Source organism: Zeus faber (genome assembly GCF_960531495.2).
Source record: "Zeus faber genome assembly, chromosome: 11".
NCBI lineage: Eukaryota > Metazoa > Chordata > Actinopteri > Zeiformes > Zeidae > Zeus > Zeus faber.
Genome location: NC_137205.1, coordinates 4,477,503 through 4,503,598, shown reverse-complemented (window position 1 = coordinate 4,503,598; position 26,096 = coordinate 4,477,503). Strand labels below are relative to the sequence as shown.

Sequence of the window (26,096 nt, the reverse complement as noted above, 5' to 3'; positions counted from 1 at the left end):
TCCCAGCAGGCCGTACAAATGGCATTAATGCTATATTACACACACACGCACATACACACCCCCCCCCCCCCCCCTTGGTTTGGCAGGGCTTAAATTAACCGCTGGGCTTGATCTAGGATCTAGACCGTTTTCAGTTTCCCGATGACTAATTCCCGCAGGGGGTTTAAAGTGAATGAGGTTCCACTGTCCAGTTCCTACTGCATGTCAAAAGGGCACTGTTGGGCCTTGCCTGGAACGGCTGTTATTTAGGCACCATCTTCCTACTTCCGACTAGTTTCAGGACCGGTGCCGATCCCACCATTAGCCGGTGATTCCTTCAGCAATCCCCCTAGATCCTGCCAATCTCTGACGACACTATCCAGACGAGCCTCAGTCATTGCTTTCTCCACCTGGTCTTCAGTCTCTTTCGGACCCTTCTCTTCTCCTCCTCCTGTCAACTCCTTCCCTTTCACGCCCTTGCCCATTTCCGCTTTCTCTCGCTCCTCCGTCTCAGCCTTCTCTTTTGCCTCGACGGTGACGACCTCCTCGTCATTTTCCTGCTTGGTCGCCGGCTGCTTCAGGGGCTTCATCTTGATAAACAGGAAGTTGCAGGTGGCAAGGACCAAAGCAGAGAGGACCATTTCGCTTCCGGCCAAAAGGAAAAAGTACATGTAGTTCTTGGTGGCGTCAAGCAGTTGGCCTGGATTGAGGCAAAGGGGGAAATGGTTTTAACTATTGAATGAGAAATGGTGAAATGTGAGGAAACCTTTGAGCTATTGTCCTGTCATTTGATGCTTACTGACCAGCACCAGGAGGGCCCACCAACACAGCAATGGCCTCTATGAGGAGAACCAGTCCGATTGCACTGGAGAACTTCTCTGTACCAACTATTGCCATCAGGACCTCGAACTGGAGTGCACCCACCATGCCGTAGGAAATGCCGAAGAAGATACAGTACACCACCAAGGAGTTGTAGTCCTTAGCCTGTGACAGATGGGAAAGATATTCATCTTTTCAGAATTCAAAAATTACATCGTTGAGAAGAAGAATCATCTATTCGTGACACACACACACACACACACACACACACACACACACACACACACACACACACACACACTGGTGACTTCAGTCTCTGCATTTCTCCCAGCCATCCTTCCTCCAGGGGGCAGCAGCTTCACTTCGATGGCCCCCGGGGACCAACTCCAGATGAAGATCCATGTCGTGGTCAGGGACAGGACAGGAAGTATTCTGCATGTATTTAATTGGGGTCCTTGTTTATGTCGGAGGAGACCTGTGTGAGCACAGAGAGAACACGCAAACTCCATGCAGAAAGACCCCTAAGGGGGAGATTGCGTGCCAACAGCACCCGAGGCAGGAACAAACCCAGGACCTTCTTGCTGTGAGGCAGTAGTGCAAGCACTGCAGTAGCACATGCCACTTAGCTATTACTATCTGTTGTCCCGTAAAGCCCTCTAGTGCCTACCTGAGATCCGACCATGTCAGTGGTTCCATTTAAGATGAGGGCGAAGCTGGAGAGGTAGACGCACCACAGATAGGCCGCGCAAATATGTCGATGAAGCCCAAGATGGTGAGCAGTAGGGCTGACTTTGTGTCCTTGTTGCCCAGCTCTTTGGCATAACTCACCACAAACACGGAGGCACAAACAGTCCCAGCACCATGATGGAGGCTGCTATAGTGTAGATCAGGAAGCCGCAGTCCTTGAACACGGAGAAGTCCAACAACTTGGCTTTGGGCTTAGTCGTTGCCACAGCGTCGCCCTGTTCGGGGGCTGTGGTGTCTGAGTTCCTGGGGGAGTCCAGGGGTCTCATGAGGGCCCCACAGATGCAGCAGTTGAGCAGCATGCCCCCCAGAACAAGAAAGCCACCTCTCCAGCCGTACTGGAGGAGCTGGCCCAGTGGGGAGAGGCAGCACAGGGCCACTGGGCTGCCTGCTGCCGAGAGCCCATTTGCCAATGGACGCTTCTTGTTGAAGTAGCGATTGAGCATTATTAGGGAGGGCTGGAAGTTCAACGCCAGTCCTAGGCCTGAAGAGCAAGACAGAAGTTCAGCAAAAAAACTTTGGCCTTAACATAGCAAACTAAAGATTGTGCCTGAGTACAGTTTTAACATTAAATACTGGATGTGACCTTTAATCACATTCATGACACCAGATCGCAGGATTAGATTGCTCTTCAAAACTCTTTCACCAAGACAGAGCTGGAGAAAACTGTTTTTCAACACGATGCAACTTACTGAGTTCAATACTACTAGGTCATTTTAAAGTTACAATTGCTGGTGTAATGACACCAACACAACATCTATGTTGCGTGGGCTACGATTCTGTAGCATGCAACATTTTTTATTTTTTTTTAGTATGTGTAATTTGTTGTTAAATCACGTTTCAATCTCAATTTAGTATCACAGTTCTTGACTCCTGTTTTCTACCGGATACTGTCTGGCTGTGGGTGTGATTTATTTGCATATCAATAACATGTTTTGGACTTTTATGCAGTCATTGCAACCATACATATCAAAAAGTGATTTTTCCAAATGTTCGCCTCCCATATGCACTGAAGTCTGACCTAACAAGAAAATATTTAATCATATTTCTTTACTGATCTAAATTCTTTCAAGGACCTATATAATGTATTAGAAACATTGTGCCATAGTGGGTGGCAGTATATTGGGTGCGTCAGATGTATTCAGAATTATTCGCAATTTTGTGTTTTCTGTTTTATTTTCCATTACCATCGAGCTTGATGTGTAAAGGCCTTTTAAGCGAAACAGGGATTTAATGGGCTAACCTGTAATGACCCCTACGCAGAGGTAAATATGAATAATACAGGTGGAGAAAGAAGTGAGGACCATTCCCGCCGAGGTGAACAGACCACCCACAATCATCACCGGGCGACAGCCAAAGCGATTGACCAGCATGCTGCACACAAGACCTGTACGAGGGAGGATGAGCAACACACACACACTCAGCAGAAACTCTGCGGAGGTCATCGGAAATAAGAATCGTAAAATATACTTCCCCAATTCTACAGATACAACTTATCCTCTGACTTGATAACCCTTAACTCTATTTTTAAAAAAGCTTAATTCTCCTCACCATTTTGTTTCACATTTAGTCCTTGATTACTGATATCCCACTGCTTTAAAGGGATACCTCATTTTTTATCAGAGATGCTATATATATATATATATATATATATATATATATATATATATATATATATATATATATATATATATATACACACATATATATATATATATATATACACACATATATATATATATATATATATATACACATATATATATATATATACATATATACACATACAGTGGGGCAAAAAAGTATTTAGTCAGCCACTAATTGTGCAAGTTCTCCCACTTAAAAAGATGAGAGAGGCCTGTCATTTTCATCATAGGTACACTTCGACTATGAGAGACAGAATGGGGGGGAAAGAATCCAGGAAATCACATTGTAGGATTTTTAATGAATTAATTGGTAAATTCCTCGGTAAAATAAGTATTTGGTCACCTACAAACAAGCAAGATTTCTGGCTTTCACAGACCTGTAACTTTTTCTTTAAGAGGCTCCTCTGTCCTCCACTCGTTACCTGTATTAATGGCACCGGTTTGAACTCGTTATCAGTATAAAAGACACCTGTCCACAACCTCAAACAGTCACACTCCAAACTCCACTATGGCCAAGACCAAAGAGCTGTCAAAGGACACCAGAAACAAAATTGTAGACCTGCACCAGGCTGGGAAGACTGAATCTGCAATAGGTAAGCAGCTTGTTGTGAAGAAATCAACTGTGGGAGCAATTATTAGAAAATGGAAGACATACAAGACCACTGATAATCTCCCTCGATCTGGGGCTCCACGCAAGATCTCACCCCGTGGGGTCAAAATGATCACAAGAACGGTGAGCAAACATCCCAGAACCACACGGGGGGACCTAGTGAATGACCTGCAGAGAGCTGGGACCAAAGTAACAAAGGCTACCATCAGTAACACACTACGCCGCCAGGGACTCAAATCCTGCAGTGCCAGACGTGTCCCCCTGCTTAAGCCAGTACATGTCCAGGCCCGTCTGAAGTTTGCTAGAGAGCATTTGGATGATCCAGAAGAGGATTGGGAGAATGTCATATGGTCAGATGAAACCAAAATATAACTTTTTGGAAAAAACTAAATTTGTCGTGTTTGGAGGAGAAAGAAAGCTGAGTTGCATCCAAAGAACACCATACCTACTGTGAAGCATGGGGGTGGAAACATCATGCTTTGGGGCTGTTTTTCTGCAAAGGGACCAGGACGACTGATCTGTGTAAAGGAAAGAATGAATGGGGCCATGTATCGTGAGATTTTGAGTGAAAACCTCCTTCCATCAGCAAGGGCATTGAAGATGAAACGTGGCTGGGGACAATGATCCCAAACACACCGCCCGGGCAACGAAGGAGTGGCTTCGTAAGAAGCATTTCAAGGTCCTGGAGTGGCCTAGCCTGTCTCCAGATCTCAACCCCATAGAAAATCTTTGGAGGTAGTTGAAAGTCCGTGTTGCCCAGCGACAGCCCCAAAACATCACTGCTCTAGAGGAGATCTGCATGGAGGAATGGGCCAAAATACCAGCAACAGTGTGTGAAAACCTTGTGAAGACTTACAGAAAACGTTTGACCTCTGTCATTGCAAACAAAGGGTATATAACAAAGTATTGAGATTAACTTTTGTTAATGACCAAATACTTATTTTCCACCATAATTTGCAAATAGATTCTTTAAAAATCAGACAATGTGATTTGCTGGATTTTTTTTTTCTCATTTTGTCTCTCATAGTTGAGGTGAACCTATGATGAAAATAACAGGCCTCTCTCATCTTTTTAAGTGGGAGAATTTGCACAATTGGTGGCTGACTAAATACTTTTTTGCCCCACTGTATATATATCCTCCTCGAAGGATCACCAAGTTGTAAAAATTACCTTTGAAGTTCTCTGCGTGTTCGTTGATGGGTTGGAGCGTCAATCAGAAGACGTAACACAAATTTAGGAGTTGGTCAAATTTATTGTCAGGCAGAATCAGAAAGTGCAGCAGGCTCAGTTCATGAAGTCTGAGCCCGGGCTCCAGGAGCCAAGCTCAGCCCATGGAAAACCCTGGAAGCCTCCGGAAGCCCCGATCCTTCCTCCCCGGATCCTTATATAGTCTAATCTAAGCAAGTGGTCACATGGATCACAAAGAACTGACTCCAACTAGAGGCGCCATATTATTTCTAACAATCCCCCTTTTGACCTCATTAAACATGAGGTCAATCTAAAACAGTTAACAAAAAGTATAAAGGGGAAGAAGGTAAATAAAACATAAAAGTGTCCAACACAGACTGGTTGACCCATCGGATCCTACAGCTGGACCTTTCCCTACCTAATAGAATCTTACCCTAACACGAGCAATAAAATATAAAACATTGAACTTCTTCCCAGATAACATTTAAAACAAACAATAAACAATTCTGACAGTGAAACAATTCTGACAGTGCAGGACTCCAGGAGTGATTGGCAGGTATAACCCCCTTTGTTTTAGCGGGGAAAAAACCTGCCAACAAATTGGTGATCCCGACATGATTTGAACTGAACAACTTAAAGTGAGGTTTCTCCAACAAATTGGTGATCCCAACGTGATGGGAAGGAGTTTAAATCAGAGGTCGTAAGTACAAATTAATAATATTGTCAAAAGTGATGACAATGACATAATTACAATTTGTTTTAAACAAAAGAAAGTCAAGGGGATATTGGAAGTTCCCCAAACAACATCCAGACCTGTCCAGACACCGAAAGACGCCTCATTAAAACAAGTAAGCACAAACCTTTTAACAGAACTGTGCATATTGACTATCACGTAAAGACATAGTCATAGTTAGGTAAATGACGCCAGGTGAAAGAATGCTAAATTTTAGGTATTCAAGGAAGCGCTAGATTTTAGGCACAGGAATGCTTATTCAGGGAAATGCTGGATTTTAGGTACAAGAATGCTAAATTTTAGGTATTGAATAAACCAGGTTGTCATAATTAGGTAAGTGAGACAGGTAACGGGTGACTGTTAAATTTTAGGTAAAAAAAGTATGAGACAGTCTGTCATCAAATTATCGATGTCTGGATAGGAACAGATGTTTTTAAATAAAAGGCAGAATCAAAAACGGCATAAATGTTTTTCTCTCTCCTCCTTAACTTGTCCATTACCTTCTCTCTCTCTCTCTCTCTCTCTCTCTCTCTCTCTCTCTCTCTCTCTCGGCTCTCTTGCCTTTAGCCAGTCAGTACAGGATTGTCATCTGTCTGTCATAGTTAGTTATGTGTAAATTACTGTGTAATGTTCATGTGTATGTGTCTGTTTAATGTTCATGTGTATGTGTAAATGATATCCCTTCACTTCCCCTGGACCTCACCCGCGTGGATCACGCATTGTACTGTGGTATCCTAACTGTTCTGGTAGTCTCTCTCTCTCCTCAAAGATACAGGACCACGGTGGAGAGCTAATCAATCCACCGTCGGTAAGGCTGCAAGAGTCTCCGACTGGGTCTGGCTGAAAGCGGTGAAAAGGAAGTGGACGGAGGCCAGGTGGACCGGACCGTTCCGAGTGGTCCAGACGACCACCCGCTCTGTATTAACCAATGTCTTGCTTTGCTCGTCCACGATGACTTCATCTAGTTGAACAGGGTTTGAGAAAGAAAGATCAAAACAGTGGAGTCAGCACACCTTGCATGAGGTAAAGAGCTTAAAAGCTGCGAGATCCAGTATCACACCCAGGGAGACATTGCTCCTAAGAAATTACTCTGTATTTTTTGTTTACTCTGTATTTTTTGTTTGCTCTTTTATTGTAAATGGTCTAGGTGGTGAGTGAATGCCATCCGCACATTCAATAATACGGATGTTGGTAGGTTTTTTCCCGCTAAGACAAATGGGGTTTTCCCTGCCAATCACTCCTGGAGCCATGTATTGTCATGAATTGTTTATTGTTTGTTTTAAATGTTATCTGGGAAGAAGTTCAATGTTTTATTTCTCGTGTTAGGGTAAGATTCTATTAGGTAGGGAAAGGTTCAGCTGTAGGATCCGATGGGTCGACCAGTCTGTGTTGGACACTTTTATGTTTTATTTACCTTCTTCCCCTTCATACATATTTTGTTGACTGTTTTAGATTGACTTAATGAGGTCAAAAGAGGGATTGTTAGAAATAATATGGCGCCTCTGGTTGAAGTCAGTTCTTTGTTATCCATATGTCCTTTTGTGACCACTTGCTTAGATTAGACTATATAAGGATCCAGGGAAGAAGGATCGGGGCTTCCAGGGCTTCCAGGGGTTTCCACGGGCTGAGCTTGGCTCCTGGAACTGAGCCTGCTGCACTTTCTGATTCTGCCTGACAATAAATATGACCAACTCAATATGATGCAATACGGCATCACGAACAACCCTGAACAGTGATACAGTATGCGGTACAGTATGCTACATATAGTACAGTAGGTAGTGGAGCCTAGTGCATGGCTCAGTTAGGACCCCTGGTGAGGTCAGCGTTGACAGTTCTAATGGCTTGCGGGAAAAAACTCCGTCTCAGTCTCTCTGTTCTCGCTGTGTGACTGCGGAGGCGCTTGCCTGACCGCAGCAGCTGAAACAGTCCGTTGTTGGGGTGATGAGGATCCTTCATGATCCTACGGGCTCTGCTACTACACCTCCTGGTGTATAAGTCCTGCAAGGGGGGGAGGGTAGTTCCAGTGGTACGTTCAGCTGAACGCACCACCCTCTGCAGGGCCCGCCTGTCCTGGGCAGTACAGTTCCCAAACCAGGCAGTGATGTTGCCTGTCAGGATGCTCTCCACTGCTCCAGAGTAGAAGGACTTGAGGATCCTCACCGAGACCCGGAATTTCCTCAGCTGCCTGAGGTGGTAGAGACGCTGCCTCGCCTTTCTCACCAGAGTGTCTGTGTAAACAGTCCATGTTAAGTCCTCTGTGATGTGGACTCCCAGATATCTGAAGCTGCTCACCCTATCGACAGAAGTCCCATTAATCCACAAGTGCGTCCTCGATTGTGATCCAAACACAGTAAGAAGCCACAGCAAAGCAGTAAGTTTCTGCTATGAACAGTTCTAAATCATGGGAACCAACATTTTAATAAGGCCTGGGTTGCAAAATAGGCAACATATCCTTGAAAGGTTTCATAAAACGAAAATAAAATATGATTCCAAATAAATGGGCTACAAGAATAAAAAACAGCGGCAGACTCAGCTGTTGTGCAAGTTGCAAGTAGAATATAGGTGTCTGTGTGACGTCATCAACGAATTTACCTATTACCTAGCTATTTTCCGATGCAAGGCAACGAAGGCGTAACTATGTAAATTAGCCTATTATCGTGATTCTTCTCAGAGACCGACCATTGGAAAAACACCCTCGATGCACAATGGCGCGTCCGTCGTGAGGCTAAACACGATTTTTAATTGTTTTATATATTTTGAAATGGTGCAGATAAGGTTTTTCGACGAAAGTACACTTTTATACAGTCGACAATTCCATTGACACAGTATATGATGTGTAGGATAGGGTCCCCTCCGTCCACCCTAAACCCTCAAAATCAAGTCCGTGACCTTGTCAACGCATCAAGATTAAAAACAAGTTTGTAATTTAAGGGCGTCTTACCCGAGTGATGCTCACCGTGTACCTTTGCCTGCGCATACCGGAGCTACTGTGCCGCTCACGCCACCTCCAGTACGTACGCGCAGCTGAGACGCGGATGAAAAATGATGAGCGCTCGACTGGAATGACGTCATGAGTGACGCGTCTCTCGCTTTCTCGGGACCCTGTACTGTTGGGTGTGGGCCCAATGCAAGCCCCTCCCCACGATATTTCAACGTTATTAAACCATGAAAACATCAATGCAAAAATTGCCCACTGTATTGCCTAATAAGATAAAGAATAAAATTTTCCGAATTTCCATTATTGTTAATCGGGGCGGGAGCCCTACTATTGTTAATAATAACAACTTTATTTATATAGCATCTTTAAAAACACAGTTTACAAAGTGCTTTGACAGATTAAATAAAAGCAGAGTGTTCAAATCATGAATTTCAAAGGCAAAGGAACATTAATAAACAGGAATTAAATTAATTATTTGAATGTAAAAGCGGATGAAGAGAAAAAATATATATAGAATATGATAACAAGAAATAGAAATAAAAGGAACATTTTAAAATAAATAAGTAAGTAAAAAATATATAAAGAAAGGGGGTGACATCACATAAAAGTAGATCTATAAAAATGGTTTTGAGTCAATGATTCCGCCAGGTCATTCCAAAGTCAAGAGGCCCTGACAGAAAAGACAAGGTCACCTTTAGTTTGAACTCTAGACTTTGGAACAGCCAGGAGGCCCCCACCTGAGGATCTAAGGCTGTGCACTGGCTCATTTGGGGTCAACATATCTGTTATCTAGCTTGGAGTCAGACCCAGACTGCCTTAAAAGTGATCAATAAAATCTTAAAATTGATTCTGAACCTGTTCGGTTCAGAATCGATGGAGATTCTCCATTCTGTCAATTGGAGAGAGGCCATGATTTCAGGGAAGTGATGTCATCTTTTGGAACCGGTAAGAAGCCTAGCTACTGCAATCTGAACTAGATGGAGGCCGGAGAGTGACTTCGGTTGATGCCAGAAAGGAGAAAGTTACGGTGTGGATTACTTTTTCCAGGTGGCTGTATGATAATATTGGTTTGATTCTTGAAATGGTTCTCAGTTGAGGGAAGCAGGACTAGACAATCCTTTAAAATTTGTTTAATGCTTAGGTCAGAGTCAAATAGTACTCCCAAGTTTCTGACAATAGACTTCACATTTGTGGACAGAGTGCCAAGGCCACTCTCAATTTGACTGGTAGAATTTGGGGGAGTGAACACTATGATTTCTGATTTGAATTATTGAATTGAAGAAAATTCTGTGCAACGATTGATATCATTGAGACAATCTATAACAGCAGCTAAGCTGTTTGAGTCACCAGGTCTCAGAGGAAGATACTGTACATCTGTGTGTCGTCTGCATAGCAATGAAGAGACAATGACTTCCGATAATTTGGCCAAAAGGCAGCACAGATTGAAAATAAAATTGGACCTAAAATAGATCCTTGCGGTACACCACAGGTAATTCGAGCTGTGGAGAATGAGTCATTACCTATGGAGACCGCAAAGGTTATTTCTAAAAGGTAGGAATAAAACCAGCCAAGTGCAGTTTCCCTGATGCCAACCCAGGTGTTAAGACGGTCAATTAAAATGACGTGATCTACAGTGTCAAAGGCTAGACTTAGATCTAAAATAATTAAGATTGCATTATCCCCCTGTCAGCAGCTAAAAGGAAATCGTTGGTTACTTTGAGGAGGACAGTTTCTGTACTATGTAAAGCTCTAAAACCAGACTGAAATTTCTCAAAGATGTTATTATGACACAAAAGCTAAAAGCTGGGTTGATACCGCCTTCTCTAAAACCTTTGAAAGAAATGGAAGTTTAGAAATGGGCCTAAAATTGGGATTAAGGTTACGTTTCTTTAAAAGAGGATGGACCACAGCATGTTTAAAAGCAGAAGGAAAAATGCCTTTCTCCAGCGAGCTCTTTATAATTGATAATATACTGGGTCCAATTGTGTAAATCACCTCTTTAAGAAATAGGCTGCACGTGATTGATTTCATGTGGGATGGAGGTTTCATGTAAAAATGATAGTGACAGTTTCAAAATTGCTAAAATAACTGTCAATGACCCTACTGGTATGTACAGTATAACTTGGTCAGGGGGCGTAATTTGCTGTCTTAATTTGCTGAATTCTGTATATTCTCAGCTTTTTTCGCAAAAAAAAACACGCCTTAAAAACGTAATGAAACATCAGTAGTCTATGGATGTCATGGCACGCACAGACAAGATGAATGGAATGAGTATTCATGGCTGTTCCGACATACCGTCGTCCAAGTTTGATCCAGATTGGTCCATTATTGTGGAATAATTTTGTAAAAAACTTTTTTTTTTTTTAACATCACCGCAACATTCCACAGGTCACATGATAGTATGCAGTCTAGTGATTAGTTGACAATCGAAACCTCATCAAGATAACGCCACATACAGATATAGCCGTGATTGGACTTTAGAAGAAAGAAAGAAGAAGAAACAGTCTTTATTTATCACGCAACACACCACACATGCTTGCACACACACATGCTTTGATGGCGGCCGGTGAAATGGATTCTCTGCTTTTGACCCATCCTTGGCTTGTCCTTCCTCCGGGGGCACAGCCAGGAGCAGTGGGCAGCATACGTGGACGCGCCCGGGGAATGACTTTAACTAAAGGAATATAAGATACAAACTCTTAACGAAGTTACAAAGTGACAGGTATTATTTTATTGTATTTTTAACCTTTGTTTAAAAAAAAAAAAGCCATATATTAAACATCATAAATATAATAGGCTTCTGAGGACAACTGACACGTACCAGAGTAAGTTCTACAAAATAAAAACCTGATAACATCACTGTCAGAATTGATCGACATGCCAGAGATACCAATGCATACAATCTTCCTGAATTATAATTACTGGTAACAACCATAAGCAATTATATGATACAAGAACTATTTATTGTGTATGTGTTTTGAAATACTTTCAACCGCCCCCCCCCTAAACTATATATAGCTTACCTATTAACATACGATCTGCACAGACCCTAGATTCATTTAAATCACTATTGAAAATCCATTTCTCCTCATTGGCTTTTAATTCAAGTTGAACTTTACACCCTGACTTCACCTCCTTGTGTGCTGCAATTCTTTTAGTATTTCATTTTATGTCTATTGTTTTCTTTTGTAGTTTTGTTTGTTCAACATTATTTGCTTTTACATTATTTGTGTACTTGGTATTTTAAGCCTGTTCCACACATCTCAAGGCTCATTTTATCAGGGTAATGCATGGTTTGGAGACTCCAGGAACAAGCATATACAGGTACATCTCATAAAATTAGAATATCATGAAAAAGTTCAATATTTTTTGTCACTCATTTCAGAAAGTGAAACCCATATGTTATATAGATTCATTACACAGAGTGAAATATTTCAAGCCTTTATTTCTTGAAATTTCGATGATTGTAGCTATAGATAATGAAAACCCCAAATTCACAGTCTCAGAAAATTAGAATATTACATAAGATCAAAAAAAAAATAAAAAATATATTTTAAACAGAAATGTCAGGCCTCTGAAAAGTATGTTCATTTCTATGCACTCAATACTTGGTTGGGCCTCCTTTTGCATGAATTACTGCATCAATGCGGCGTGGCATGGAGGCGATCAGCCTGTGGCACTGCTCAGGTGTAATGGAAGCCCAGATTGCTTTGATAGCAGCCTTCATGTCATCTGCATTGTTGGGTCTGGTGTCTCATCCTCCTCTTGACAATACTCCATAGATTCTCTTTGGGATTCAGATCAGGCAAGTTTGCTGGCCAATCAAGCACAGTAACACCATGGTCATTGAACCAGCTTTTGGTACCTTTGGCAGTGTGGGCAGGTGCCAAGTCCTGCTGGAAAATGAAATCAGCATCTCCATAAAGCTTGTCAGCAGAAGGAAGCATGAAGGGCTCTAAAATTTCCTGGTAGATGGCTGTGTTGACTGTGGACTTCAGAAAACACAGTGGACCAACACCAGCAGATGACATGGCAGCCCAAATCATCACTGACTGGAAACTTCAAGCAATGTAAATTCTGTGCCTCTCCACTTTTCCTCCAGACTCTGGGACCTTGATTTTCAAATGACATGCAAAATGTACTTTCATCTAAAAAAAGGACTTTGGACCACTGAGCAACAGTCCAGTTCTTTTTCTCCACAGCCCAGGTAAGATGCTTCTGACGTTGTCTCTGATTCAGGAGTCACAAACACAGCCCGATCATAGAATTACACTGAAACCTGGCCGGAACAAATTAACTTAACACACCAGAACAGAGCCAAAGCACACTCCATTGAACTTCAATAAAGGGCTGACTACCCTGGACCCCGCGTATTGCTGCCTGCAGCAATATTTATTAGGGTTCCAGCCCAAAAAGCGACGTGTTAACGTCGATTTTGGACATGTTTACATGTCATGTAAAACGTCACAGTCGGGTTGTTCCATTCTTGTCTAATAGGGGTGATACAAAGGAAGTCTGAGGCACAGTGTACCCATTTTTCCTGCCATTTCTTATGTATTTGTTTATTGTGATTCTACTTTTAGCCTCTGCCTTGCTACATTTTACGACAATACTTATTTCTCTTTGTTAATTCTGAATTATGTTTAAGCTATGTCAAGTACAATGTCTTGCCTTGTATCTGACTGTTTGTATTTAATACTTGTTACCATACTCATTTCTCTTTTTCCTCTTTTGCATATTTATCTGACAGCTCATTTCCATCTACATGAATTTAATTTCTATTCCTGCCTCCTTATTCTGAATATCATTTGAACTATGTCAAAATGTCTTGTCTTGTACCTGACTGTATGTATTTAATACTTGTAAGTGCAATCGGTTTATATTCTTCTACGTATCTAGCTTAGAACTAGTAGAATAGCGTTTTGGCTGTTGCTGTTCCCGGCCACTGTAGCCACAAGCCAAACATGAAGATCTGGCTCACATTAAGTGCTTTTAGTTCACTTTATCATGATGATGCTGTTTATCCCATTCGATATCAAAAACAATCATTTCCAAATCTGTCTGTTTGTAATGTTACCAGACCACTAGGTGTCACTATGCACATTCACATGTTTCTTCCATCAATTGATGATCCTGTAATGTTTTGGTATGCAGTTAGAAGGGGGATAGATAGGCATTACATTATTTCTTCAGAGGAAAGGGAATTTTTTTTTTTTTTTAAACAGATTGTATTGTTCCCCGTTCCCTGGAACTCATTGACAGATGAAGAAAATGATGACAGGCAGTGCAGCGCTCTACTCAACAATCTTAGGAGAGATTTTGTCTGGAATTCTCTCAGCTCAATGTATACAAAACAAATGAGTCAGTAGTCGGCTATAGCTGGACATGATCCTGAATCCTGAGAAGTGGACATGGAGGTCACCTTCTCAGGGATACGCACACGCTTCAGTCCAGCGACTGATATGAAGGGGTGAAATTTGTCAGTGGCTAGTAATGTGGAGGATCCCCAGTTTTGAAATATTTATAGCCCAATGTCTTGGAGGCAGGGGGGGGGGGGGGATGGGAAAGGAGGGGGTTACAAAGATACTTAAAACTCAAACTAGCCTGATGAAAGTACACCACCACGGGGAGGTGGGGGGACCATGGATGTATTCAAATTTGAAATCCATGGGTTTATATTTAATTCTGGCAGTCACCAAATAAAAGTGAGATACTGGTTTCTCTTTTTCTCTATTGAATGGTCTATGAAATTCAATGTTGGGTGAGAATAGGGATATAGGGTCATACCCTCAGTATGAATTTCATTCATAGATACAATTTAACGCGATATAAATATCAGCGTTTGTGCACGTGTGTACCCATCAGCCAGTGCGGTAAACATTTCCATGGCAACAGCAAGCTCAACCAATCAGAGACATTGTTGTTATACTAAGGATTGTGGGTAGTGTAGTCTCCATGACATCATTAATTAAACATCCATCCTTCTGTCCATCCATTTTCCTCCGCTTATCCGGGGCCGGGTCGCGGTGGAAGCAGGCTGAACAAGGAGCTCCAGGCCCCCTTCTCCCCGGCAACGTATTCCAGTTCCTTCTGGGGGACCCCGAGGTGTTCCCAGGCCAGCTGGGGTATATAATGCCTCCAGCGCATTCTGGGTCTACCCCGTATTCTCCTACCAGTTGGACGTGCCTAGAAAACCTTCAAGGGAATGCGCCCAGGAGGCATCCTGATCAGATGCCCGAACCACCTCAACTGGCTCCTTTCGACGCGAAGGAGCAGCGGCTCTACTCCGAGCTCCCTCCGGATGTCCGAGCTTGTCACCCTATCTCTAAGGCTGAGCCCAGCCACCCTACGGAGGAAACTCATTTCGGCCGCTTGTATTCCCGCTCTTGTTCTTTCGGTCACTACCCAAAGCTCACGCCCATAGGTGAGGGTTGGGACGTAGATGGACTGGTAAATTGAGAGCTTTGCCTTCTGGTTCAGCTCCCTTTTCACCACAATGGTCCGGTACAACGCCCGCATCACTGTTGACGCCGCACCGATCTGCCTGTCCATCTCACTCCCCCTACTCGTGAACAAGATCCCGCGATACTTGAACTCCTTCACTTGGGGCGGCAACTCGCTCCCAACCCAGAGGGAGAAATCCACCGTTTTCCGGCAGAGAACCATGGCCTCAGACTTGGGGGTGCTGACTCTCATCCTGACCGCTTCACACTCGGCTGCAAACCGCCCCAGTGCGTCCTGGAGGTCAAGGTCTGATGAAGCCAACAAAACCACATCATCTGCAAAAGGCAGAGATGCAATTCTGGGGACAAGGGGCAACCTTGGCAGAGTCCAACACCCACTGAGAACATGTTTGACTTTGTGACGAGAATGCGAACACAGCTTTCACTTTGGTTGTACAAGGCTCGGATGGCTTGTACCAACCGCACTGGTACCCCATACTCCCTCAGTACCCCCCACAGGATCCCCGGAGGGACACAGCCGAAAGCCTTCTCCAGGTCCACAAAACACATGTAGACTGGATGGGCAAACTCCCACGACCCCCCCCAGCAACCCTGCAAGAGTAAAGAGCTGGTCCACTGTTACAACGCAGGTCTAAAAATCTCCGCGAAGCATCTCACAGCAGAGATGGAAGTTGTAAAAAATAAAATAAAATAATGAAAGAGACCATCCTGGATATTCAATCCAGAAGTATGCGGGACCTCATCTTTTCTGGGATCCCAGAGAACAACACCGAGTCCCCAGAAAATATGGTGAAAGACTTTCTCCACACCGCCCTGAAACTCCCGACAGACACCGTGGAGGCAGATCACCTTTCACAGAGTTCATCGGCTAGGACACTGCGTGGGGAACCATCCCCGCTCCATCGTTGCTAAGTTTGAACACTTCAAGCACAAGGAGCTGGTTAAAAGCAAAGGACTGGAGCTGAAAGGAACAGCGCTGGGCATGAACGATTAGTTCCCCCGGGAGATCAATGACCGATGGACGGTGCTGTACCCTGTCCTGAAGGAGAACCGGCAGAAGGGTAAACGCGTATCGATGGTTGTTGACAAATTATATATGTTATACCGTCTGTTATACCGAGGATGTCAGGATATAAAATATCGCTCACTCTCATCTCACCTTCCTAATTCCCCCTCCATACTTCTCTCATCAGCTCACCTCCCTAATCCCTCTCTCCTTACTTCTCCTATCAGTCTCACTCCATAATGTCTTTCACTTTATGTATGTGTAATCCGGCAATGTTCTGTGTTTATCTTTGTCTACTTGTCATTTGTTTGTGTAGTTATGTATCCCTACAAACTTACTACAATACTATGGCAGCGAAAAGGAATATAAAGGAGGAAACCCCAGACTTATCTATGGGAAAGCATGGGAACAGTAGTATAGCTATTGCCTTGGATGCACTGTGCCATCACCCCCTTACTAGCTTCAATGACACCCATTAAGTTTGTTAGTTGGAATGTGAGAGGCTTTGGGCTCACCTGCTAAACGTAGCAAAGTCACCTCACCAGGATGAACCCCAGCTTCTGTCTACTGCAAGAAACTAACCTCACTGCATCCAAGCACAAACTGAAAGCTAAATGGGTTAAGCAGATGTTTTTTGCGTCATACAACTCAAAAGAAAGAGGCGTTTCTCTATTGATCAATAAAAGTATCCCATATCAAAATAACACCACAATATCAGACCCCGAAGGGCGTTACATAATGATTAATGGGATTTTAGGTAACATCAAATTAACCATAGCTAATATTTATGGCCCCAATAAGGATGACCAAAATTTCTTTCACAATATATTTTCAAAACTTTTAGAATTCTCTGAATCAATTATCATATTGGGAGGAGACTTCAACACAGTGCTGGATCCAAATTTAGACGGATCTCAAGCCAGAAATAGTCCCAAATCCTGGCGTTCGTCGGACACTATAAAACAATATATGAGTGATCTTGCTCTTGGGGATTGTTGGCAATCAAATAACCCACATTCTCAAGATTCAAGAGGTTTATTCAACACATACATATACATACTTTCATACATATATGCAGTGAAATGTAATGTAATGTACCCGGTGATAACACACAATATGTCCTCGGGAAAAATTTATTTCTAATAGACCAACTGACTGATTCCTAAAACGTATTACAGTAAGTCGAATAATACTTAAAGAATAAAATAAAAATAAAGATATATAGAATAAAATAAAATAAAATAGAGAATAGAGAATACACATATTATTCACCACCTCACCAAAGTTTCTCTAGAATCAACCTTTTCTTGACAAGTAACTCCGCACTGTCCAAAATCACTAATCCAGAAAACCACCTGATTGTAATTTCCGAGCACGGGCCGATTAGTTTCAACCTGATAAGTGAAACAAACCGGAACCCCCCCGGCAGTTGGCGGTTTAACGCCTCACTTTTGACAGATAAAGAATTGAACCATTTATTTTCAAGAGAAAGATGCCAAAATAAACTTGAACATGGCTAAAGGAGTTACACTCCCTACAAGCCCACTCATCTTCTGAGCAAATCCGAAATGAGATCAGGAGTTACATCTCAACTTGAAACTATCATCCATCAAAAGACACAATTCCTTATGCAACGAACAACAGCAAATTACTTTGAATTCAATGACAAATCAGGTAAATTTCTTGCCAATCAATTGAAACATGATAGAGAAAAATCACTTATTACAGCCATCAAAGATTCACAGGGTAGAATAACATACTGACTGCAAGACATCAATAACATATTTAGAGACTTTCATAAGAACCTATATGACTCAACGAATGAATTGAACAATGAATTGAATATATCAAACATTCACTCATTCCTTGATGATATTGTCCTAAACTTTCAACAGAGCAGGCTACCACCTGAGATCAATCACTTACTCTTGAAGAACTCAGGAAACCTCTCTTCTCTATGCCCAACAATAAATCACCTGGATCAGATGGCTACCCAGTGGAATTTTATAAACACTTCTGGCCACTTATCTCCCTATTATTCATCAGAATGGTTACAGAGGTCAAGTCAACCTTCACCATGCCTCCGCACATGAATACTGCTCTCATTTTGCTTTTGCTCAAACTCAAAAAGGACCCAACCCTCACCACCAGTTACAGACCCAAAAGCCTTATTAATTGCGACCTAAAGATTATAAGTAAAACACTTGAAAAACTAATTTCATTTATAATTCACCCAGATCAAACAGGCTTTGTCAAGGGCACAAAGACACTGATCCAGCAATATGTGTCGTTTATTCAGTCTGCTCAGCATATCTAAAAGGAGCAACTTTAATACTATTATTGACTCTTTGGATGCCGAAAAAGCATTTGATAGAGTAAATTGGACATATCTCTTTTCAATCCTCAAAAAATTTGGCTTTGGAGAGTCCCTCATTCAATGGATCAGAATCCTCTACAACTCTCCTTCTGCTGCTGTCATTACCAATGGTTACACTTCACAGTGTTTCACCCTACAATGCGGCACAAGACAAGGATGCCCACTCTCCCTCTGCCATCTTTATTGAACCCCTCGCGGTGGCTATCCGTCAAAACAGTTATATTGTAGCCATACAAACAGGAAACTCTGTTCACAAAATCAGTTTGTACACAGACAATATCCTGTTGTACATACGGAACCCAATATCATCCCTACCGGAGGTGTTCAATCTTATATCTAAATTCTCAGCTATCTCAGAATATTTAATAAATTGGACTAAAACCACAGTCTTACCACTCATTGAGGACTGTAATGCTGCAACCCAGAAACTTCACTTAACCATCACAATGGGCAATATTAGATACCTCTAATTCACTGTTTTTCAATACATGTTGTCATCAAGTGTTCATGTTTTTGTGTAAATGTTGCTTGTTTCTATGTTTATTTGTCTCACCGTGGTGATTCTCCCCCTCTTGGAGTAGTGATTGGTTGTTTATAGACCCAAACATGATAAATAGTTCTCCAAAGAGGGGGGTTGGTGGTGGCTCTCCATAACCAAAAACTGTGCTCTTGTCATTCTACAGGTCATCCACAGGACAGAGTATTTGCAGCAGTTCTTGATGATTTAAGAATTAATAAAGAGTTGCATTGCAGGTTGAGAACTTGAACTCCACTTGCAGACTAACTCTGTCCTGAATGCAATGGCATAGAAATACTCTGTGTTGTATGCCCAGCATGCTGACAGAACAGGTTAAAAAAAAAAAGAGCTGGTCCACTGTTCCACGTCCAGGACGGAATCTACATTGCTCCTCCTGAATCTGAGGTTCGACAATCAGCCGGAGCCTACTTTCTAGCACCCGGGAGTAAACTTCCCCGGGGAGGCTGAGCAGAGCTCTCCTATAATTGGAGCACACCCTCCGGTCCCCCTTTTTAAAAATGGGAACCACCACCCCGGTCTGCCACTCCACAGGTACTGTACCCGACATCCACGCGACACTGGGGAGGCGTCTTCAGACTCTGCCTCTTCCCCTGAGGACGTATTGATCGGATTCAGGAGCTCCTCAAAATGCTCTTTCCACCGCCCGACAATATCCCCAGTCCGGGTCAGCAGTTCTCCTCCCCGGCTGAACACAGCCTGCGCCAAGCCCTGCTTTCCCTTTCTGAGTCCTTGTCCATCGCCTCCCCGAACTCCTCCCACACCCAGGTTTTTGCTTCAGTGACCGCCGAAGCCGCAGCCCTTCTAGCCTGATTAATTAAACATGTTTTTCTTAAAACAAGGTTGATATAATACAGACTTGTGGCTTCTACATGAGCAAAAACAAATTATTACATATGTTGTATAATATTTACATATGTCAATTTACATATGTAATTTGCAAAGCGCAATTATTCTAAACGTTTCAAACCCAACCATAGCCAACTACAATTCCCCGCCATTTTGTTATGTATCTCGATGCAATGGATAAAGTAGTCATATTATTATAAACCTAAAAATGTAATACATTTGTGGATAAATAATGACATGCATGTGATCCTAGGGGTTCATTTGGTTGGGGAATATACCTGCGTTGTCAGAATTTACATTATGTAATTTGCAAAGCCCTGAATTATAGTATCTTAGGCCATTTTAAGTGGCGCCCCCTATTGACACTTCCAGGCCTCTAAAAGTATATGTCAGGAGTACCCTGATGAAGAAATGGAGTAAACAGGCTTTAAACCTCATATTTGACGTGAGGTGTTATGATGTTGTTCAGATGTTATGGACATTTGTTATGTACACAATTATACATTCATTCAATATAGTTCTAAGAAATTTCATTTGTCACGACTTGGCAGAAAGCAGCTGATTAGGAAAGGTATTATGGGTTTAGATGGGTGCTGGGTCACTATGTGTTGGATCTGTTCCCATCCCACCTGGAGAGCTGAAGCTGGACAATGGCTAACAATTGCATCTGGCTTCTCAGGTCGCTCATACGGTGAGCACAGCAATCCAGGAACAGCCACTGCTTTCAGCTCAGCCACAGTGTGCCGGGGCTTGGATGACCTCATCAAAGTGGAGGTCCAGATGCTCAGTGACTTATTCTAATACCCAGGAGAGAGCACTTAACATAGCATATAGTATGAGTAATTCATTTGGTTTCAACTGTTCACAAACTTACCAAAGTAACTGCAATTAGAAATGTTATGTTCACTGCACTCTATTTTAATTTTTGTTAGGCTGGCAAATGTAGACCTAATCCTTGTAGTTCAGGTGGTGCCAAAATCTCGCCAGTGGGGCAAATGTGTTTGGAATCATGCATGTATTAGTATATAGATGAAAACTTGCATAAGACAATTGAGAATGAACCAACCAGTAGTATATTTAGTTTTCACCAACAACATGTTCCCCTCTCTTGGCCTTTTGAAACTTTATTTCAAAGAACTGCAGTTCTCCTGCTGCAGTCCCCGCCTGGGCTTGCACAGAATGAGAAGGATTTGGATGTGATTCCTTTCAAAATAGTTAAGGGCTAGAAGCTAAAATTTCACATTGGTGGTACCAGTGGCTGGAAGTTTTAGATACTGGCACCAGCAAATAAATGGAGAGCAGCAGATACACAAGTAATATGTAAAACTGGTATATATTACCAAATAAAATGTTTTAAGTGGCACTGGGCAGGTCTGCACTTTACTTAAACTTACTAGGTACAGGAAGGCCTTCTCCAGCTTAAAGGTGGCCTTTGTTGCTAGAGGGGGAAAGAAAATGACAAATTTATAAAAGATGAGTGCAAAGAGCTGACAGTATACTACATGATTGTACTAAATTACATAATTGCTAATGAATAGAGGTATACCAGCTTTACACCACTAGTTTTTGTCAGCAGAAGGGGGGGTGCAGGCACTTGGGGAAGAGTGGATTTTCATGGACATTCTGGATGTGGTCAAGAAGAGATGTTCAGTTCTCCACTGTTTTTTCTCCATTGAATGAACCTGATGCTGACCAGACAAGATGATTTCTGATGCTCTTTGTCCACATGTTGACCTTCTTGTCCTTCACTTTGGAAATGGCATGTACCTTCTTAAGTGCTGTCAACACTTTTTTATTACTATAGTTAATGTTAGTGTTGCACAAGATTAGCTGTGCTACAAATAATCAATAAACAACATTTCCAAATGACACATGATAAAAGTGGCCAATGTCTGGTTTGTGTTCCAGGATAAACTTTTGTACCTGGGTGTGTCAGTCTGTCACCAGGGAAGCAACTTTGACACCAAGTTTGTCTAGAAACTCCAGACCCCGATCAGCCCTTCCTTTTTCATAGGGACACTGCTTCCCACCTCATTGCTTTGTGGATCATAAACAGACACACATGAAGTAAAATACATCTCATGATGCACTTGGACACATCCTCAGTGATAGTACCTGGGATCATAGGGTGGTTCGGGTCTTTCAACTCAGACACCCTCACCCAGGCGACCCAACTGGGAGTGTTCAGTTCCCGGCCTGTGTCCAAAAAGCATTCATCCAACGGCTTGTCCCTTCTGATCCACAGCCATCCAGAGGCTTTCTCCGCTGCCTCTGAAGCTCTAACGATGGCCATTGTTTTGCACACACCAGTGATACCCAGGAGGGTATAGGCTTTGCACAAGGACTTGCTCGCAAAGCCCCTGCCTCCCACCTCGATGGGCAAACACTTTGCACGGCACCCGTGTCTGCAGCACCTTTCCACCAGCTCTGCATATTTCTCCCACTGCCTTTAGTTGGCCTCTTCCATTCGCTCCTCCCAAGACACTGTGAGCTCCACAATGACCACTTGTTTGGATGTTTCCGAGAACAGCAGTCAGCAACAACAGTCTCTACGATGGCTTCAGGGAATTTAAGTTGGGTTTCCAGGTCCACCCTCATTTGCCAGTCGCGAGCTGACCCATGAAGACCTGCCTGGGCTTTTGGGCGTGGGTTTGGATGTTGTCCCGCTCTCATGAATGTGATTTCTCGTTATGATGGTGGGAGAAGCTTGCTCTGGTCGATGGCGCTACAGATGGACTCAGCGATTGCTGAGTCAGCACTTCGTCGTGTAGCCAGCGGTAACGGCCCAGCTTGTCCCAAAGCTTTAGGACAAGGGCTGAGGGTGTGCTCCAGTGTTCCTCTTCCTTGGCACAAGGGACATGATGGTGAGTCTACCTTGCCCCAACAGAAGAGGTTAGATGGGCTGGGGAGAACATCGTACACGGATTTAATGAGGAACTTGATGCGGAAGGGTTCAGCCTTCCACAACTCAGACCATGTGACCTTGCGATCCACTGCCTGTTCCCACCTGGTCCATGCACCCTGTTGCCTCATTCCCACCATCTGGCTTGCACGCAGCTCCTCGACCCCAGCTCTCACTTCTTTCTGGACCAAGTCCCACCTCTCTTTCCCCTTTGCCTTGATGTAGTTGGTGGTTGGTATGCTGCCCAGTCCTGCTCTGCCAAAAGCCACAGATCCCACCAGCGCTCTGTGGCGTAGACGTGATTCCGCCTGGTCCACTGCCTCCAGTGCCCGCCACTTCCTTCCGGTCCTCACCTCAATGCCTGCCTGGGAGACTTTTGGATCCCTGGACTCCCTGTATTGCAACACCTCCCTAGCTCTGGCAACCTTGAACTCCTCACTCAGACTGTTGCAGGGGAGTGTGAGTTTATTACTGTTGCCATGCTTCTCAGGCTTCTTGGCAATCCCAAGCACCTACGGAGGTGACGGCTAATCCTCCTCTCAAACCCCTCGACTATTGACAGTGGGAATTCATACACCAGCAGAGGCCACAGTATCCTGGGTAGGATGCCATGCTGGTATATCCAGGCTTTCACCCCCCTCTAGCACTGGACTTTTAAATGGTTACCTGCTTACCTGTTGTTACCTGCTTACCTGTTGCATCTCACTTTCTGCAATGTTCACCTGTTTACATTTACTGCCTTGCACTGTATAACTGTTTACACTCACTGCTGCACTGTTTCATCAACAGCCCTTGCGCTGTTATCACCTAAAAAAACTGCACAATACTTTTTTTAACATAACTTTTTTTAATATTCCATAACCTGACCAAAACCTGCACAATATCAATAGATATACTACATGTCTATATATATCGTATTTATATAAAATGTCTATTTATACTCTCTGTACATAATCCCCCTATACTCCTGACAAACCTGTATTTATAACCTTACACTGTTGTACATAATACATCCCTTTTTCCTACATAACTGCACAGAAACACTGTAATCAAATAGCACTTTGGTATTTAAATGCTTCTTTTGCACTTCTGGTTAGACGGCAACTGCATTTCATTGGTTCTGTACCTGTACTCTGCTAGTGACAATACATTTGAATCTAATCTAATCTAATCAAATCTAATCTAATCTTTGAATTTACCCGGTAGTCCTGATCTGTCAACAGCTTTCAGCCATCCCTCTAGTTCTTGGTTGGTTGCTCTGAGGCAGCGTCCTTCAGGGAGCAGTTGAAGGTTTTCCCAAGACTCTTTATGGGATTTTCTGTAACTGATGGAATCTGGATACCTCAGAGGGAGAAGCGGAACCGTTCTGTAACCTTCCCTCTCTTCAGCACCAGAGGCCTGGATTTTGACGGTTTGAAAAACATCCGAGCCCAAGCGATTAACTTCTCCAAGCCCTGGAGGATCCACCTCCTTCCTGGGACTGACGCGGTTATAACTGTCATGTTATTCCTTGAAAGCCCTGATGGGGGGCTGCCGCACTCCAGACATGGATACTGGTCCTCTGCACTCCACCTTGGCCGATTTGACCAGCATGTTCATGGTCAGGGCAAAGAGGGTCACTGAAATGGTGCAGCCAGTGATGATCCCTTTTTCGAGTCGGTGCCACTCCGATGTGATGGGCCCAGAAATAAATCTCAGGTTAAAGATGTTATAATAATCCAAGATGAGGTCCTTGATGTTACTTGGGATGTAATGTCGTTCCAATGCTGTTTGAACCAGTTTGTGAGGTATGGAGCCGAATGTGTTGGCGAGGTCTAACCATAGCACTGCCAGGTCGCCTTTTCCTTCTTGTGCCTCTCGGATGAGCTGTGTCACCACACCGCTGTGTTCTAGTCAGCCTGGAACCCCTGGAATTTAACCCTTCTGCACAGAGGTGTCGATGTAATGATTCTTGAGGAGGTACTCTGTCAGGCGTTTGGAGACGATACTGAAAAATATCTTCCCTTCATGCAGAGCAGTGAGATGGTCCTAAACTGCTCGATGTTAGTAGAGTTCTCCTTTGGAACCCACACTCCTTCTGCAAATCTCCATTGTTGGGCTACCTTCCCCCTCCTCCAGATCACCCTCAGGATCTTCCACAGACAGAACCTGAGCTTGGGGCACCTCTTATACACCAGGTAAGGCACTCCACTGGGTCCAGGTGCTGAGCTGGCCCTGGCAGCCTTGACCACAGCTTGAACTTCCTTCAAACTGGGCTCTTTGGTGTTAAAGTCAGTGGTTGTTATAGGAGGGCTGATCAGGGCTCTGCACTCTCCTAAGTCTACTCTTCTTGCTGCATCGCTGTATGTGTTTTGCAGATGGTTGTCAATGTCCTCTTTCGAGCACACGAGTTGGCCGCTGCGCTTCTGTCCTAGCAGTTATTTGGTGAATCCATATGGATTAGCTAGGAAGGCAGCACGTTTCCTAGATCTTTCTCTGGTACGCCCCCTGTGCCACTCTGCTCTACGGAGAGTTATGAGTCTCTTTCTGAGGATGTTACAGAGTTCTGCAAGGCCACTCTTCTCCTCCTCACTAGCCTCCTTGAACTGCCGTTTCAGAAGTCGCAGTTCTTGTCTCAACTGCGTGATCTTCTCTGCCCTGCGGTTCTTGATGTATTGGCCTATGGTACCACGCTTCTCCACTGTGCCAAACCTCTCAGTGCCGAGGCTGATGATTATGGTCGTCATTGCTTTAAGTCTCCTATCTGCTTCTCCCTTCAAGGTTGCTTCCAAGATACTGTCCACGTCCTCATCTAATTGGCACCACTCGTTCTTGCTGCTGGCTGGGGGCCACTTAACTCGCAGGTGGTGTGCTGTGGATGGCACTAGAGCTTCTGGAACTCGAAGGTTCTGGTCACTGTGGGGTGACTCCTGGCTGGCTCCTCCTGCGTCTCACCAAGGTTGCTCCTTGTGCGTTGCTCCAGCTGCTTGCCTACCAAACGCTGCATCTTGGCCTGGTGGATCTTCAGGCCCTGCAAGTATTTGCAGCTCTTGCCACAAATGCATAGCACTGTCGTTGTCGTTCTTTCAGGCCTGATTGTCTGTCCATTTGGGGTGCTCATTCTCCCCCCCTTCTCGGGCTCTCCTGGGGGTGTGTTTTCTTGGGACTTTTCCTAGCTAAATTGGGTTCTTCTTCACAGAAGATGCAAGTTGGGTTGCTGGCCCTTCCTGCCCCGGTTGCAGTTTTTCCAGGCTGTCAGCTGTCTTTCCAGCAGTCGCCACCCTCTTCGTGGTAGTCATCTAGCCTTTTCCTGGAAGTCACTGGCTG

General features: G+C 43.6%; 1 protein-coding gene across 1 annotated transcript; it reads right to left on the bottom strand.

Moving 5' to 3' along the window:
- Window positions 1-260: 260 nt before the first annotated feature.
- slc16a3a (solute carrier family 16 member 3a) lies at window positions 261-22,181 on the bottom strand (the record flags this gene model as incomplete). The annotated part of the gene is given in 10 exon segments (XM_080009526.1): window positions 261-679; window positions 783-963; window positions 1,466-1,533; window positions 1,536-1,634; window positions 1,637-2,026; window positions 2,786-2,929; window positions 19,578-19,632; window positions 20,548-20,685; window positions 21,283-21,326; window positions 21,965-22,181. Coding segments are annotated over 10 exon segments (1,755 nt in total).
- Between the last annotated feature and the right edge of the window lie 3,915 nt (window positions 22,182-26,096).